Raw genomic sequence first — 17,076 nt, 5'->3', positions numbered from 1 at the left:
AAATTTTGACTTAACTTTCGTGACGACAGGAATTCATCTTCGGTTCTTTCGGTAAAGTCACGTAGATAGAAAATTAAACAAATAAAAACTATATATACATATAAACAAAAAACTCACGACGTTTCGATCGCAACACAAGCGGTCGTCATCTAACCAAATTCTCTCTTACCAAGTAAAGCCCACCCCGATATTGGGGTCTTTTTCAGAAGCGACCTGGCCACAAATGATAGCTCAACGAAGTGGCTTATGTGGAAATGTATAGCGGCAAAATAACCTAAATAATTTAAACGCACGTTTCAAGGTGGGGGGGGGAGGTTTTGGGGAGGAGTATGAAGGGACAGGGGATGCGCAGGGAGAGGAGGAGATGCAATGGGTGAAAGCGTTGGAGGGGAAGAGACGTTGGAAAGGATAAGGGGGCATCAGAGGATGTAGGGACAAGGGGAGATGTATGGGGAGGGGAGGAGACTCAATGGAGAGGGGGAGTTTCCAGGATACACGCATGTGTATGGTCGCGTGTCTTCCCGTCTGCCGCCGTGTGTCTCTGTCTCACCGTGCGTCTCCATATCCTCATCCCGTGTCTGTGTATCTCTGTGACTCTCCGTGTCTGACTTGTGTGTCTCAGTAACTCAATGTGTCTCACCCCGTGTCTCACCCCGTGTCTCACCCCGTGTCTCACCCCGTGTCTCACCCCTTGTCTCACCCCTTGTCTCACCCCTTGTCTCACCCTTGTCTCACCCCTTGTCTCACCCCTTGTCTCACCCCTTGTCTCACCCCTTGTCTCACCCCTTGTCTCACCCCGTGTCTCTGCGTGTTTCCGCGTTTCTCTCCGTGGCTCTCGCCGTGTGCCGCCCTACAGAGCCAAATGTCATGTCTGTGGCCATGCCGACCCACGGTGCCGGAGACGGCACCCCCAGGAGTCTGCGGCAGCACGACTTTGTGCAGAAGACGGTAGGGGGCGCTCTCTCCCACTGCTCGCGCACACTAAGAATACAATGACAAAGATCCCCCATATAGCTTGTAACAGACTGGTGGGGCAAGTGCTGTAAGCGAGCACCTATGAAGGCCAACACGGAGTGAATGGGTGACCAACACCGCCTTTGTCTCCCTAGTGGCGATGTTTCCACACCGCACCAGTTACTCATTTGAGGCTGAGTCGACCTAGGGGAGCACAAATTGAACTCGGGTCGCCGGATGTGCTAACCAAGACACTACCGCTCCCTACACTAAGAATACACATATATATGCACTGTGTGCACGTTTAAATACGTGCGTTAAATGTGTGTACCTCTGGCCGCGCGTCTTGAACAAATGTATGCTTGGGCGCGCGATTGCCTGTGTTTGCGCACGTGTACAGACCTGCGCGTACCTATAAACTATTTTGATTTCACCAGGTAAGGCCCACTGAGCTACGTAGCTCTTTCCAAAAGTGACCTGGCCACAAATGATCGCTCAACGAAGTGGCTAATCACGTGCAAATTTATAGCGGCTAAATTCTTTAAACGCGTGATGTTGATTCTAAATGTGGAAGGAAAAACCGGAGGACCCGGAGACAAATCCACGCGACCACGGGGAGAGAAACATGCAAACTCCAAATATCCAGGCGTCAGGGTCGGGATCGAGCCCATGTGCCAGGCGAGGTATTTCAACATCTGACCACCGTGGTGCCCTCTCCCCACTCGTCTGAATGTGCGTGCCCCGTGCGTCGCAGTCGATCAAGCCGGAGGCGTGCGTCCCGTGTGGACGGCGCATCCGCTTCGGCAAGATGGTGCTGCGGTGCCGCGAGTGCCGCACGGCGGCTCACCCCGAGTGCCGCGACCGCTGCCCCCTGCCGTGCACGCGGCCGTGCCCAGCACGCCGCTCACGCTGGCCGAGGTAAATCGTCGTTCTCATCGTCGTCGTCGCGATAATCTTTCTTCCACGAGGCGCCTTTCATGTCGAAATATCTCAAAGCGCTGCGGTACGTAAAACAAGTTCTTTATATGCAAAATAAAACAAAGACGACGTTTGCAGGGCACGGTGGCCGACTTTGCGCCGAGCACGGCGCCCATGATCCCCATGCTCGTCATCCGCTGCGTGGGGGAGATCGAGCAGAAGGGCATGCACGAGGTGAGCACCACCCCCAGCCACCCCCCCCACCTCGCATGCCTTGCCCCGCTCCTCCACACCTGCCCTTACATTACCCTTGTGTTGCCATGCTACTTAATCTGATTGTTTGCCCTGTCCCCTGCATTATCCTGTTCCTGCATGACCTCTCTTGTTTTCCTCTGATATTCATGCCCTTGCCTCGCCCCCCCCCCCAGCCTATTGTTGAGAGCTTGGCTATCCAATAATTTTAACCGTTTACTCGACCAATAATCGGTTAGCTTATAATCGGTTAGATTATTCATGTTATGGTATAACATGCAAAATAGTTGGGAAAACAGGGTGAGGGCGACACAATTGGCGTCTTCTGCGTGTGGTACTTAGGGGGTTTCCCACCTTCGGGAGCGGTGGCCCAGTGGTTGGCGCACCACGCTACGAACCCAACGCCCCGTGTTTGATTTCTGGCCACGGTCAACATCGGGGGGTGAATGTCAGAACCAGTTCTGGGCATCCCCCTGGGCCAGTGTTTTTTACTGCAAGGCCGCGGGCCACTGGCGACCCCTGGTGGCCTTCAGTGCGGCCTCTGGCGCCACCCCATCATGCCGCTGTCAAACCCCAATGGTTTCAAATGTGTGGCAGCACCTCACACTGGTGATGTTTTATCGGCAAAAGTGCCCCCCCTCTGAGAATTAGTGAAGAACACTGCCCTAGGTCGACTTAGGCTCACACGAGTGCCTGGTGGCGTTGTGTAAACATCAGCATGACAAAGATCGGCCGGGTATCTCCCTCGCCACACCAATACCATTGCGTGGCCATGCCGGCCTTAATAATAGGCGCTCGCTAACAGCGACCCGCCTCAACACGACAGTCTGTCAAAGACTACACGGTGGGGGGGAGGGGTGGAATGTTCACTTTTTTGTCTCCCGTGCCGGACGGCGTCAGACGGGGATCTACCGCGTGCCGGGCTGCGACCGCACGGTGAAGGAGCTGAAGGAGCGTTTCGTGCGTGGCCGCGGCACCGTGCCGGTGCTCAGCAAGGTGGAGGACGTCCACGTGGTGTGCGGCCTCCTCAAGGACTTCCTGCGCAGCCTCAAGGAGCCGCTGCTCACCTTCGCGCTCAACGGCACGTTCATGGCGGCCGCAGGTGAGCGGGCCTGCGCCATGAACCCCTCAACTCAACTAAAACCCCACTAAGCCATTCGCTCTTTTTCAGAAGCGAAAATCGGGAGGGGGGACCAGCGGTCCAGACAAAAAAACGACACCTAGAATTCTCAACTCGTGTGTACATTCAAATAAACAACCTTCATTCCAGCTGCTGATTGTGTTCACTTTTCCCTCGCCATATGTTGTCTTTAGCTTTAGAAGGGGCTCATCATCATCATGTGGAATTTCTCGCAGCCAAATATTCTAAACGTTTCATGTTGATTTTAAATTTGGAGGGGAAAAACCAGAGGACCCGGAGAAAAACCCACGCGACCACTGGGAGAGAGACACGCAGACTCCAAATATTTTGCAGGCGTCAGGATCGAACCCACCACCTCCTGTGTATACCAGGCGCGGGAGTCAACATCTCACCACCTGCTGAAATAGTGTGCGATCTGTCGTTTTCTGTTATTGTAATTTGTTGTTATGTTGTTGCTTTTTTGTTGTGTTTTCGCAGAGACAGTTAGGCCACGTAACGATGATCCGACAGAATTTGTAACGCTAAATAGTCGTTGGGCACGATTCACAATTGACGCTGGTTGTAACTATCGGCGGAACGGTCGTGCCCAATTGTTAGACGTCGTGTGCCTTGTTCCCCAATATGGGCGGCGGTGCTGCTGATGGAGCAGTAATAAATTAGCACGTTTGTTCATCACGTGACACCTTTGTTAATTGCCAGTGTCGGGTGGAGGAGGGTGTACGACACACATTTTACACACGCGGCCCATCCCAAAAGTCGTGCTAGCCTCCAATTAGCAGGATTGGCTATGCACAGTGCGAAAGAAGTTCAACATGTACACATACAAACTTGCACACGATACTTCTTCTTTGTATATACGGCTCTCCACGTATGAAAAAAGTTTCTCTTACACAAATCGTCAGCCGCTCTACCTTCTGGGTTCGCATTATTTCAGCAGCATTGATTCAAATACAGTAAGACCCCTGGTTGCGGAAGGCCCCCGACTTATGGAAATCCAACTTTATGGAAATTCTTCCATAAATGTTTGCGTTAGTTACATAAGCGCAAGTAGTGCAGCGCGGTGAGGTTGCGGATGAATACCGCGGAGCGAGGCGTCAGCACCGCCTTGTGCCTCGCTCCGCCAAAACGCCGCCTTCACTGAGCCCGAGGTTCACCAGGATTGAAGTAAATTGAAATGTTTGTCGCGTTACGTCATTGTTTGTAGCGTGACGTAATTGTTCGTTTTCTATGCTTAGAACGCTTTTTTTGCCCATGTTTCTGTTGTTAGTTTTTTTTATTTTGAGTTTCTTTCACGGGTTATTTACTGTATGTACTTTATTTAACACAATTACACTTGGGTTGCTTATGGTTTCATCCAACAGCGATTGGAGAAGACTAGACCTAGCCTAGTGCACGGTAAAATAACATTCGGAGGCTTGTGTTGCTCGTGTTGCCTCCGAAGCGTCGTGATTTAATTTATTTGTTTTCTTTTTTTAACCTACGTGACTTTACCGAAAAAACCAAAGAGTATAACATTCGGAAGTGACTGCTTTCTGATAATAAAACAAAAATCTTGGTATTTATAAACATTCGGGTACAGTAAATGTTCCATTAGTTTAATTATGGGTACTGTTTTGGTAAATATTCAATGAAACGAAAGAATCGTAGGAAGTGCAGAGCGTATTTCCAGCGATGCGATGCCAGGTGGCGATAAAAAACGGATGACAGCGCGATGCAACACTGACAGAAAACGGTAGGGGAGGTGTAACTGTTTCCGCTATGGGATTTTATCTTGAATTTGGTGGGAAATTGTTCAGTTTTGGACATACGGAAAATTCGGGTTACGGATCGTTCTGGGGAACCTAACCCATCCGTAACCCAGGGGCTGCCTGGACAAACAAAACCCGGCCGATTTTGACCGACTGCTGATGAGACGCTGTACGTCGAAACCGGACGCAGACACGCACAAACACTTATGTAAAGATGAACTTTGCAAACTCGCAAGCGTGTTGGCGTGTGTGCCTGCGTGCTTCTACAGAGATCCCGGACGAGGATAACAGCGTCGCGGCCATGTTCCAGGCGATAGACGAGCTGCCGCAGGCCAACCGTGACACGCTCGCCTTCCTCATGCTGCACCTGCAGAAGTGAGGCCCTCGCACGCACACACTCATTCACACTCACACTCGCACGCACACACTCACGCACGCACACACTCACTCACGCACACGCACGCACGCACACACTCACTCGCACGCAGCGCGCACACACTCACTCGCACACGCTCGCACACACTCGCACGTTCACTCGTTCGCACGTACATGCAAGCACACACTCGCACACGTTCATTCACTCGCTCACGCTCACTCGCACGCACTCACTCGCACGTGCGCACACGCACGTCTCCACTTGCACACGCTCGCTGACACTCGCACGCAAAGGATCCCCCATAGAGCCCACACAGGCTGCACTCGCACAATCGTACACACATGCTCGCACCAACGCGCTTGTACCCACACACTCGAATGCATATACACATTCATGAGCACAAACTCGCAAATCGCAAACGCACGCACACACGCTTGTATGTTGCACTACGCTTGCTTTCGCACCACGTTTAACAATTCCTCTCTCCCCTGCCCCTTTGCGCTGCTGCTGCCCGTGCCCTGGCCAGGGTGGCCCAGAGCCTGGACTGCAAGATGGACGCGTACAACTTGGCGCGCGTGTTTGGGCCGACCCTGGTGGGCCACGCGACGGCCGACCCCTCGCCCATGGTCATGCTGCAAGACACGCGGCGCCAGCCAGCGGTGCGGCACGCACACGGGGTTCAGAGTGTGTGTGTGTGTGAGAGGGCGCAAGTGTGTGTGTGAGAGAGAGACCGACCGTGTGTGTGTGCGAGAGAGACCGACCGTGTGTGTGTGCGAGAGTAGGAGTGTGTGTGTGAGCGTACGAGTGTGTGCGTGCGAGAGAGTGCATAGGTGCTTGCTAACAGCACTTGCCCTAACAGTCTATTCAGGCTACACGGGGGATCTTTGTCTTTGTGTGTGAGAGATTGAGTGTGTGTGTTGGGAGTGGTAGTGCAGCAGTTGGCACGCTACGCCACAAACCCGATGACACGGGTTTCATTCCCGTTCACGGCCAACATTAGTGACAATTAACTGACCAGGTCCTGGGCCTCCACTCGGCCTCAAATGAGTACCTGGTGTGGTGTGTAAACATCGCCACGGCGGAGACAAAGGCGGCCGGGCGTGGTGTTGACCACCTACCACCTCGTGTGCCGAGCCGGCCTTCATATAGGTGTTCGCTAACAGCACTTGCCTCTACAGTCTGTTACAGGCTATACGGAGGATCTTTATCTTTGCCTCCCTCCGAGAGCGTTACCAGTTGCAGTCATCACCTGTGTACGTTGACAAAGAGAATACAGCGATGGGGGGGGGGGGGAGGATGTCCCTGGTCAATCTTGCTACGGGATCTGAGTTGGACTCCCGGCCGTGTGCCCCGCCGACGAGCGCAGGTGATCGAGCGGCTGCTGTCTCTGTCTCCCGACTACTGGAGCAAGTTCGTGTCGGCCGGCGACAGCAGGAGGCCCGACGACACTTACGGAACTCCTGACCAGCGCACGCCCATCGGTGAGCGGCCATCCACTCTGCACCCGCCGCGGGGCCACGAGTTGAGCACGCTCGGCCTTCGCGACGTCCTTGAAGCGCAAGGGGATCGTCGTGTAGACGGCGGTAGTTTTGCAGTCGGAGGCGGCGATGCTGCTGTGTGTAATCCCGACCGAGTAATTAGCGCTGTAATTATTGTTATTTATATCTTCAAATTCGGTGGCCCACTCTGTTTTGACTGACGTCACGGGATCTTTCGCCTCCACTGTGCATAGCAGCAGACTGTGCGTGTGTAGTAGTATTTTTAAGGTGAATATGTCCCGAGTAATAGCCGGCCTGCTGGATAGTGCCCACAGACCTGTGTGCCGAGCGTCGAACGCGCTACTGCTGTGCAATGTGACCATTCGGTACCGCTGTAGAGTCGCCGTTAACCCCTTCACGGCAATATTAATTGGTCGTCTGTGCGTCACCATGCAGCCAGCAAAATATGTATTTAAATGCATTAATGTGGTAATAATTTAAAGGAGTGAATGGGGCTTGACCCTTCATCCTTGTGTAACATTGTTTACAATATCTCATGTTGCCACTAGATGGCAGCAGCAGAAAGATCCTCTTGTGTTGCCTGTGTGTTGGCTTACAAACAACCTGTGATTAGGACGGTTGGCTAGGTGCGGGATGAAAGTTCAACGTATACACAACCAACCTACAATCTCCTCGCGTGCAATATCGGGACCGACCGCAGGAGGGCATCGCCCGGATCCGGAGAAGAGACCGGTCGATCCGGCTGTGACAGTTTTAACATTAGCGGCGTGGTGGGAACGCGCGTCGGTCCAACGTGTTCCGTGTTTACCGGCGAGACGGATGCCCGCTAACAGCCCTCGGTGGGGTGCGTGGCGCCGCCGCTGGCGCTTGTTTGCGTGGTGCAGGCTCGAGCATGCTGGGCCCGCTGACCACGCCGGAGATGGTGCACGGCCCCACCCCAACCAAGACTCCGTCGACGAGCTCCCTGTCGCAGCGCTTCAAGTCGACGCTCACCCCCAAGTGAGAGAAGCCGCCACGCGCTCGCACTCTCACACCCACAGTGTCCGTCGCGCGGCAGTCAAAAGTGGAGGATATCATTGCACCCCTATTACAATGACGTCGCTAATTGTCAATTACGTTACCGACTGACCTTTTGCCCTCTGCCATCCGCCCCTCCCCCCCACCGTGATCCCACGACAGGTTCGGCAGCCGTGCCAAGACCCCATCGGTGACGTCACTTAAGAAGACGGGAAATTACTTTGAGTCCCCGTTGCTCAAGTGAGCCACTCCGTGCTTCCAATCGACACGACCCCTGCTTTCACAACCCCCACCCCCCCACCGTCCAATCCACCACCGCCGGCTGCCGCGGCATCGGTGGGTAATTGAAGGTGGGGCTGCGAGGCCTGCAACAGGGCGAGTTCGTGCCGAGTCCTGGCCGTGTTGCGCTGGGGCGTCGCCCACGACACGGACGCCGTGGCCGGCACGCCTACAAGCAGCCAATGGGGTTTGGAAAAAAAAATCGGTGGTGGATTTGACACGGGGTGGGGGCGGTTAGGTTGGGGGGGGGGGACTTCAATGGAGCGTAGTCTGGTTCCGGAACAAGATTCCGCTCCGACACACACTCCAGGAAATACCTTAAAAGCAGCTGCCGCTTGGTGCTTGCGCTCATGTAGCCGATGGCTTGTTGCAATGTTTTTCCCGTAATTTGTCTCCGTCGGGGTGACAGCGTCCCGGTTGGACACCAGAGCGGTTGACGGAGCTTTTTAGATTCGTAATTTTAGCTTTAAGTCTGCGTGCATTTTTTATTATAATTTTAGCCGGGGGAGGGCGGGAGCTAGAATCGGCCGCTGCTCCTTGACTTCCGGTTCCTGTGGGGAGGGGTGAGCGACGCTCCGTGCCGGGGTGTCTCCCCCTCCCCCACATCGCCGGTGGTGACTCCGGCTCGCGTTTCACAAGGTTCTGGGCGAACCGTTTTGAAACGAGAAAAGGTGAAACGCAACTCTTCCAGCGGCCGGGTTGACGGCATCGCGCCTACTGACGTGAGCGACGTGGTGTGCCCGCCCCCGCCCCACGCCCGCCGCATACTCTGCCATCATTTGAATGAAGCACCGACTCTCGCTGGGAAAACCCTGGGGTTGGGAGTTTCCACCGGAACCGGACCCGCGAGGTCGTATCGCCGCCGTCCCGGGAACAATGACAACAGCAACAAAAACAAAAACTCCCAACGCAAGCGAGCGTGGAGCGTCGCGCGTCGACTCGTCGATGATGCCCCCCCACCCCACTCCGTCTGGGGGGGGGGGTGTACAGCAGATGACCGCAAAAAAGAAGGTCCTTGAGTTTGTAAGTGGAGGGGTCATCATCGTGCAACCGCTTGACGCTGCCAATCTCCACTCTGGTATTGTCAGTCCGCCAGCGGTGCACCGGGGCTCATGGGGTATTTAACGGGGAGGGGGGGGGCGGGGGAAGGTGACGCGACCTTATGTTGACCACAAGTAACTTGTGTGGGTGCGTGTCACCTGTGCGTGTGTGACTTCCATGTGTATTGGTGGACACGTGTGCATGCATACGTCACACACCACAGTTTGACCATGACCCCCGTGTTTATGTCTGCATCATACCTGTGCGTCACACCATGTCTGATCGTGACCCCCCCCCCCCTGCCGTGCGTGTGTTCGCACGCGTATCTGTGCTCGACACTCGAGTGTGAGCGGTGTGTGTGTATTTGCCCGTGGCTGTGGGGAGCGATAGTGTAGCGGTTAGCGCGCTGCGCTACGAACCCGGCGACCCGAGTTCGATTGCCGGCCAACATCAGTGACGGTTATCTGAACCGGTCATGGGCCTCCCCTAGCTCGACTCGGCCTCAAATTAGTACCTGGCGTGGTGTGTAAACATCACCACTTGAGAGATGAGGGGCGTGGTGATGGCCACCCACCGTGTCGTATCGACCTTAATTGCTCGCTAACGGCACATGCCGTAACAGTGTGTTGAGACTACATGGGATCTTTGTGGCTGTGATAAGGAGCGGTGGGTGCGAACACGCCGTTTACGACGCCCTCTGTGCTCTGGGTGGGTAAATGGATAACGTAGCGTGCGGACACAGATAACCGCTCGGAGGTTTTTTGTGCATGCGACGGCTATTTGTGGTCAGCCTTGGGGTCACCTCGCTGCCACTGGAATCGACTCGGGAACCGTTCGCCTCTTGAACCTTCCCCGGCAGCGACTCCCACACCGTCCCGTCGGGAAATCATCGCGCCGGCGCAAGCAAACCAGACGAGTGGTCGAACCGTTCCCTGCCGAGGGCCCAAGAGCATTTTCAGCAATAGTCGCGGTGGGCAGGCGGCGCGTTCGCCGCCGCTAAACCTTGAGCGCGCTCGCACTGCGCACGTCGGCCGCGCGCTCGGGTACCTCTTCTGAAGGCAAACGGTGTGAGCGAGCGCGGCGCTGTCGTTAAACACGCGCCGGCGTTCTTGCCGGGTCGGCAGCATCCAGAACCCGACGTGGCAGAGACGCGAGCACGGGGGGTCAGCGGCCCGAGGCGCCACGCCGGGATGGGAGGTCGTCGGTTCGACACGATCTCTCCCGGCGCTGGCTGTTGTAATGGTGGGGGGCGAGTTTCTTGAATCCCATTCAACCGGCCCACTTGTCTCTCCCCCAGTGCCTCGCTGTGTCTCTGTCCCACCCAGCACCGGTCGCGAGCCGATGATGGGCAGGTCGCTTGGTGGAGGTGGGGTCACGTGTGGGCCAACATTGGGAGTTCCACAATTCCATGGCTGGAGGTTACTTGGTTTTTGAGGGGAAGGGTGACGACTTGATTGCTCATAAGTTGGTACTATTTTAACGACTCTGGGGGGGGGGGGTGATGATGGGCCCAAGTCAAATACGTGCCCTTTGACTGGAACGTTCACCCGAATTTGACACGTAAGTTTTAGCACAGTTTTGACTTATTTCTCAGTTCTGTTTATTTAGGGACTGCATAATAATCACAATTGCTCGCTATGTCGGCAAAAGTCACGGACAGCCAAAAAAAAAATCTTAAAAAAATAGGCTCGCGTGAATTATTTTATGAATACTAATTGGGGCAAATTTTAATATAATTTCAATAATGCATTCTAGATTTGAAGCTTTCGTGACTGCAAGGATTCATATTCTTAGGTTTTTTCGGTAAAGTCACGTAGGTAAAACATCAAAATTAATAAAAAATAAAATAAAGATCACGACGTTTCGGAGGCAACACAAGTCTCCGTCATCAGGTGGGACCGTCACAGCCAGATTAGCTGCATCAAGTTGATGCAGCTAATCGGTCCCACCTGATGACGGAGACTTGTGTTGCCTCCGAAACGTCGTGATCTTTATTTTATTTTATTTTTTTATTAATTTTGATGTTTTACCTACGTGACTTTACCGAAAAAACCTAAAAATATATTTCAATAATGCAAGTGACGCATACATTTCAATTGCTTGACCTTGTTTTAATTTATGCATTCGTGGCAGTATCAACGGCAGGAGCGTGTCCGCAATGTCAATTACATAATCGTTTCGCGTCCACGCGAGAGCCCATCGCTTCCGCGTTCCCTACAGGAGGGACAGTGCGGCGTTGGGATAACCCAACGACGGGCGATGCTTCATGAATTCTCCAACGGTTGCAGGCTGGGGCCAACGCTTTGCTATAGGAGCAAGGTGAAAGCTGAGAGGGGTACGGTGAGGCTTGGCACCCCCACTACGAATCTCGCAAACCAGAGGTTCGATTCCTGGCCGTGGCTAACGGCGGCCGCGGCAAGCATTACCCGAGCCGCTCCTGGGCGTCCTGACGCTCGCACTTGGCAAAACCCCGCAACAGCTGACCAGCGTGGTGAAGTACGGTCGAACGAGCCCCCCGTGACCGAGGCGGCATGTGGAGGGAGGCCTTCATCCAGCAGTGGATCTACAAAAGCCTGCCATTTATGACAATTACTTAATAGCTCAGGAATGCCACACTGAGTCTGAAGACTGCTGACAGGAGGGGTACTGCGTTAGGATGTTTGACCAATACCCAGTTAGATTGTGTTTTTTTTGTGTGTAGCCATGGCAGGTAACCGCAGAGCCCGGAGGAAACGCGCTTAGAGCAGGGGGTGAGAAATAAAAACTCTGCACAGACGAGGCGGCGCCCGAGTCGGGAGTCGAGCCCCGGGCGCCCTGCTTGCGGCGAGGCGCGGGGTTTGCCGCCACTGCGCCACCCTGCCGCCCAAGTGGTAGTCCGTGCAGCACACCGCAAGCGTTGTGAGGTGGGGGTGCATCTTAAGGGCACCCCCCCCCTTCAGCCACTGGGTGATCGCTACATTCACCGTGACGGTGAGATGGGGGTGGGAGGGGAGAGAAACACAAACTGTTCTCGAATTCTAATCGCGAGACTGAATTTAGTGAAACTTTATTGCTCCTTGATGTCGGCCTGGCCAGCCTTGTGGAGATAAGTTGCCTTTATCTGGGAGACGTGGGCTGCGCTTGTTATTGTTGCCCCGGGCAATGTTGAGCGGTGGGCTCGGTAGGCGTTTGCGGGGCCCGGCCAGGCTGGCTAGCGGCGGTGGCCTGACGCCTCGGGTATCTCGCTCTCTCGCTCGTCCGCTTTACCGTTACGCGTTGCGAGCTCTGTCGGGCGCGGGACGGAATACGGTCGACTCGCCTTGAACTCCCCGCAGAGCTGCATCAACTCATTCCGCCAGATTACGGTCTGGAACGACGGGCCGGGGTAGCGTGGGGGACGAGGTCCTCTGCCCCCCCCCACCCACAAGTCCCTAGCCCCCCACTTTGTCTATGCAACCGTTGTTGTTGTTTTTCTCCATTCCTGTGTACTCCGTTCACCATTCCGCTCGCCACTCTTGTACAAAAACTTGCAATTTTTTTTCCCCAAACTCTGTGACCTCATTCCTTCCTCGCATTCCTCTCCTCCCCTCGCTCGTCGCGGTTCCTTCGTCGTCGCCGTTCCTCGTTGTGATGGCCAGCAACAGCGGGGGACATTGCGGACGCCCGTGACTCCGGTTTAAGAAGGGGGGGGGGGGGTCCCGCTGTATCATGCCCGTCTTTTTTTTGGGGGGGCGGGGGATGTTTTTGGAGCAAACTATTCAGTAGCAGCTAAGTAACCGTGCAAGTAAATCTCTCTGGGCACCGGAAATCCTCAATAGGTGGGAAACAATACAACATTATTTAAATGCGAAATTGGATTTCATTTTCATGGGACTGATAGTGATGATCTGCATTCCGCGACATGTCATGTTGTATTGTGAACCATGATATACCTTAGTGATTATCCGTTTTTTTCTATACTCCATATATTTTCTACATTACTTACTGCCGAACGTGTCGTGAGAAATATCTACGTAGCGATTGCGTTTGTGGAATCCTGAGAGTAAAGCTGCATACAAGAATTAACGGTAATGCTTCCTGAGACTTTTCTTTCGGTGTGGTGCTGGTGGTGCTGGTGGTGCTGGTGGTGCTGGTGGTGCTGGTGGTGCTGGTGGTGCTGGTGGTGCTGGTGGTGCTGGTGGTGCTGGTGGTGCTGGTGGTGCTGGTGGTGCTGGTGGTGCTGGTGGTGGTGGTGGTGGTGATGGGAGTTTGTAAATCGGGACTAAGATGGTGATGGCGATGGTTGTACATAATGTGATTGATGACGATGGTGTTTGTTGTGATGATTATGATGGTGGTCATGATGTTGATGATAGTGATTGTAATGCTATTGGTGATGGTTGTGATGTTCATGATGTTGGTGAAGTATAATGTTGGTTAAGATGGTGATTGTAGTCATTGTAATGCGATTGATGGTGTTTGATGTAATGGTTATGATGGCGATGGGAAGTTTGTAATGCTGCTTAAGATGGTGTTGGAGATTATTGTACATAATGCAATGGATGATTGTGTTTGTCATGATGGTGGTGGTGATGTTGATGGTAACGGTTAATGCTGTTGATGAAGCTGTTTGTGATGGTCCTATTTGTGATTACATTGATGGAGCTGACTAAATGTTAGCTTTGTGGTTTAACCAGCTGAGAACTCGCAAAACCAGGATCACTTAAACATGTCCCGGTGACCTGGGCGCCAGGAGTCTGCCGGTGTCATCCCAATGGAGTCATCTCGCTGTGCAATCTTCCAATTTGTACACTGACGCGCGAGCTGGTGGCACACAGGCCGATTCGTGTTGATTTACATTCCGACTACCGTTGTCTTTACCAGGTGAGGTCCACCGCTGTGATATTGTCACTTTTTTTTCCAGAAGCGACTTGCCTAGCACGAATGATAGCCCGGCGAAGCGGCTTATCATCGCGAGGCAATTTATCGCGGCCAAATAATCTCGGCGCGAGAGAGAGCCACGCAAGCTCCAAATGTGCAGGCCGTGCACGCGAAGTCAACTCGATTACCAGGCACCACTGGGTTGAGTGGTTGTCTTGACAACAAAACAAAAACTCCACGCGTTATTGCAAACTCGGCAATATAACAACGTTTGCTTCTGGGTGGTGTAGACTCCGCTGTCGATCTACGTCTGGTTTCACCGCTCGAGTTATGGGTGTCCGTACGTACAACTTCTTTCCCACCGTACGTGGCCAGCCATGCTGATCGGAGGTGCGGTTTTGCTGATGAGATGGGGGTCTTGGGGCCGGGGGGGGAGTTGTGAATGATAGAAAGTAAAACGGTTTCCTTTCAGCCACCGACCCATATCGAGAACGGAGAGAAGAGCCTGTTGCCTTTAAAGCTTTTGGCAGGTCGCCAGCATTGATTGGGTCAAGGTAGCCTTGACTTGTCCAGGCGAGCTGGATTTCGAAACCGGTGTAAATTCTTATTTCTGTGAAAGCAATGCTGCTGATAAAGGAACACTCCCTGGCCGAGGCTGTGTGTCTGGGTTAAACAAACAAAAACTCGGCACGTCTGCCACGAATCTGGGACGCATTATTAACGAATGGTGGCTCATTTAATCGATCTTCACGATGTTTAACATCGTTTTGCCTCGACCGCTTGTGAGCAGCCTCAACGTGCGGCACTTTGGCTTAGAGAGCGACAATGAGCCCGCCTCGAGACACTGCGCCGCCACCGTACGAGCATCGACTCGCTCAGAGACGGGGAGGACGACTCCGCGAGATAGGGGGAGAGAGAGCGACTCTGAGAGGGAGAGGATGACAGAGGACGACTCGGGGAGGGAGAGGACGACTTTGAGGGAGAGGACGACTTTGAGGCACCAGGAGAAGGAACCACGGACGAGGAAGAGTTAAGGCAGCAGCAGCCACCAACGATTGCCCGAGCTCTGGGGTCCTCTATACGAATGCGTTTTCGGACAACGCATGCGAGTGTGTCTCCACGTGCGTGAGGAAGCCGGAGCAACCGGGGGGAAAGAGCCCCAGGCGTGCGAGCGGCACAACGCTCTGTCCCGTGCAGGCGGAGCAGGTGGAGCCCACGTTGTTTGCTGTTTACCGCCGCCTGCCTGGCAAGCGCGGGGTCCGGTGGCATCTCCTCGCCCCACAAGAAGCGGCACATCGTTGGTGAGGCGATCCACCAAAACCCTTGCCGCTGCCTCCAAAGTCAACGACTACTGTTACCAGGCAAGGCCCCCGCTGAGAGCTGTGGAGCTCTTTTTCAGACGCGGCCTGGCCACAAATGATAGCCCAACGAAGTGGTGGCTTATCATCATCACGTGGACCTTTGTGTCGGCCAAATGCTCGAAGCGGTTCCTGTGCACGGCGGCAGCAGCGGCGACGACACGACACAACAGCGGCACGCGTCCGGCATTGACCCCGACCCGGGGTGGGCGGAGGGGGCCCTGATTTCTGAATGACCTCTGCCCCGCATCCCCCCCCACCACCACTACCCCACCCACCCACCACCCCACCCAACCCCACCCTATGCGTGCCGATAATTTGAGGCGTAATTGCGTGAAGTGTATGCGGCCTTGAACTGTTGGCATCGCGGGTGATCTGCGACTCCGGGACGTTGCATTGGGGGCTTGATGGGCAGGATTTATCTCGCCTCATCATCGGCACATCAAGTCGGGCGGCGGTGTGGGAACACACCAACACCCCTGAACCACGGGGTTACACACACACGCACACGCAAATCGATTTGCGTGAGCGCGCCGTGAAGCGAAGCGGAGATCCTCGCACGCTGACAAGTGGAACACGATGCCTCGCTAGCACGTGACACACTGACAGGCGACGCGTGTCTCTCATCATCATCACCACGGTGGCTAGGATATGTTAACTACCTCGCCTGGTCTACAGGAGGTCGTGGGTTCGACCCCGACCCTGACGCCTGCTGCTGTATATTTGGAGTTTGCGTGTCTCTCTCTCATCATCATTATCATCACGGTGGCTATGAGATGTTAACTACCTCGCCTGGTCTGCAGGAGGTTGTGGGTTCGATCCCGACCCTGACGCCTGCTGCTGCTGTATATTTGGAGTCTGCGTGTTTCTCTCTCCCCGTGGTCGCGTGTATTTTTCGCGGGGACCTCCGGGTTTTCCCTCCACATTTAGCACCGACATCACCACGCGTCTCGAGTGTTTGCCTGCTACACATTTCCACGTGGTGGTGGTGGTGGTGATGATGATGAGCCGCTGCTTCGTTGAGCTATCGTTTGTGATGGCCAGGTCGCTTCTGACAAAGAGCTACATCGGTCGGCACGCCTTTATCTGGCAATACAAAACAAATCGTCTAAATAGTTTAGTTGGCACCATCGGAGGTCTTGCCGTGACTTTAAAAGTGTCCGCTTTAGGCCGCTCGCCATCGGACAAAGGCGGCGCTCTCAGGCGCGCTTCCGCGGCCGTCTGGAACGCTCTTCCCTTCCGCTATCAGGAAGCCACTGAGAGCTGTGATGCACTTTTAAATCATCGTCGTCTGGATTGACGAACTCGTTTGTTAAGAACTGCTTCTTGCGTTTAGTTTGTTGTCCTTCCCACGCACATCCGATTAGCGCGGTTAGCTACGTAGGGTGCGAAAGAAGTTCAACATCCATACTACACTATACACTACACACACTACACTATACACTACACACTACACACTACACTATACACTACACTATACACTACACTATACACTACACACTACACTATACACTACACTATACACTACACACTACACTATACACTACACTATACACTACACACTACACTATACACTACACTATACACTACACACACGACACATACTACACTTTACACTACACACACTACACTGTACACTACACACACTACACTG

The 17,076-nt window shown here is 53.9% G+C and overlaps 1 protein-coding gene and 1 pseudogene across 2 annotated transcripts in view; one reads left to right on the top strand and one right to left on the bottom strand.

Moving 5' to 3' along the window:
• LOC144951407 (neuropilin-2-like) overlaps positions 1 to 563 on the bottom strand; it is a 12,642-nt pseudogene extending 12,079 nt beyond the window's left edge. Inside the window, exon 1 of the transcript XR_013640476.1 lies at positions 551 to 563. The product of XR_013640476.1 is annotated as a neuropilin-2-like (transcript). The remainder of the gene's footprint in view (positions 1 to 550) is intronic.
• A 298-nt stretch (positions 564 to 861) lies between these two features.
• Positions 862 to 8,401, top strand: LOC144951336 (rac GTPase-activating protein 1-like). Its single transcript, XM_078881539.1, is given in 10 exon segments — positions 862 to 948; positions 1,709 to 1,832; positions 1,835 to 1,872; positions 2,011 to 2,106; positions 3,025 to 3,226; positions 5,283 to 5,388; positions 5,916 to 6,048; positions 6,756 to 6,870; positions 7,773 to 7,887; positions 8,068 to 8,401. Coding segments are annotated over 10 exon segments (1,092 nt in total). The 5' UTR covers positions 862 to 867; the 3' UTR covers positions 8,150 to 8,401.
• Positions 8,402 to 17,076: the final 8,675 nt, after the last annotated feature.

Source organism: Lampetra fluviatilis, chromosome 62 (genome assembly GCF_964198595.1).
Source record: "Lampetra fluviatilis chromosome 62, kcLamFluv1.1, whole genome shotgun sequence".
Lineage (NCBI taxonomy): Eukaryota > Metazoa > Chordata > Hyperoartia > Petromyzontiformes > Petromyzontidae > Lampetra > Lampetra fluviatilis.
Note: the sequence above shows the minus strand (reverse complement) of the source record. Positions and strands in the feature narration are given on the sequence as shown.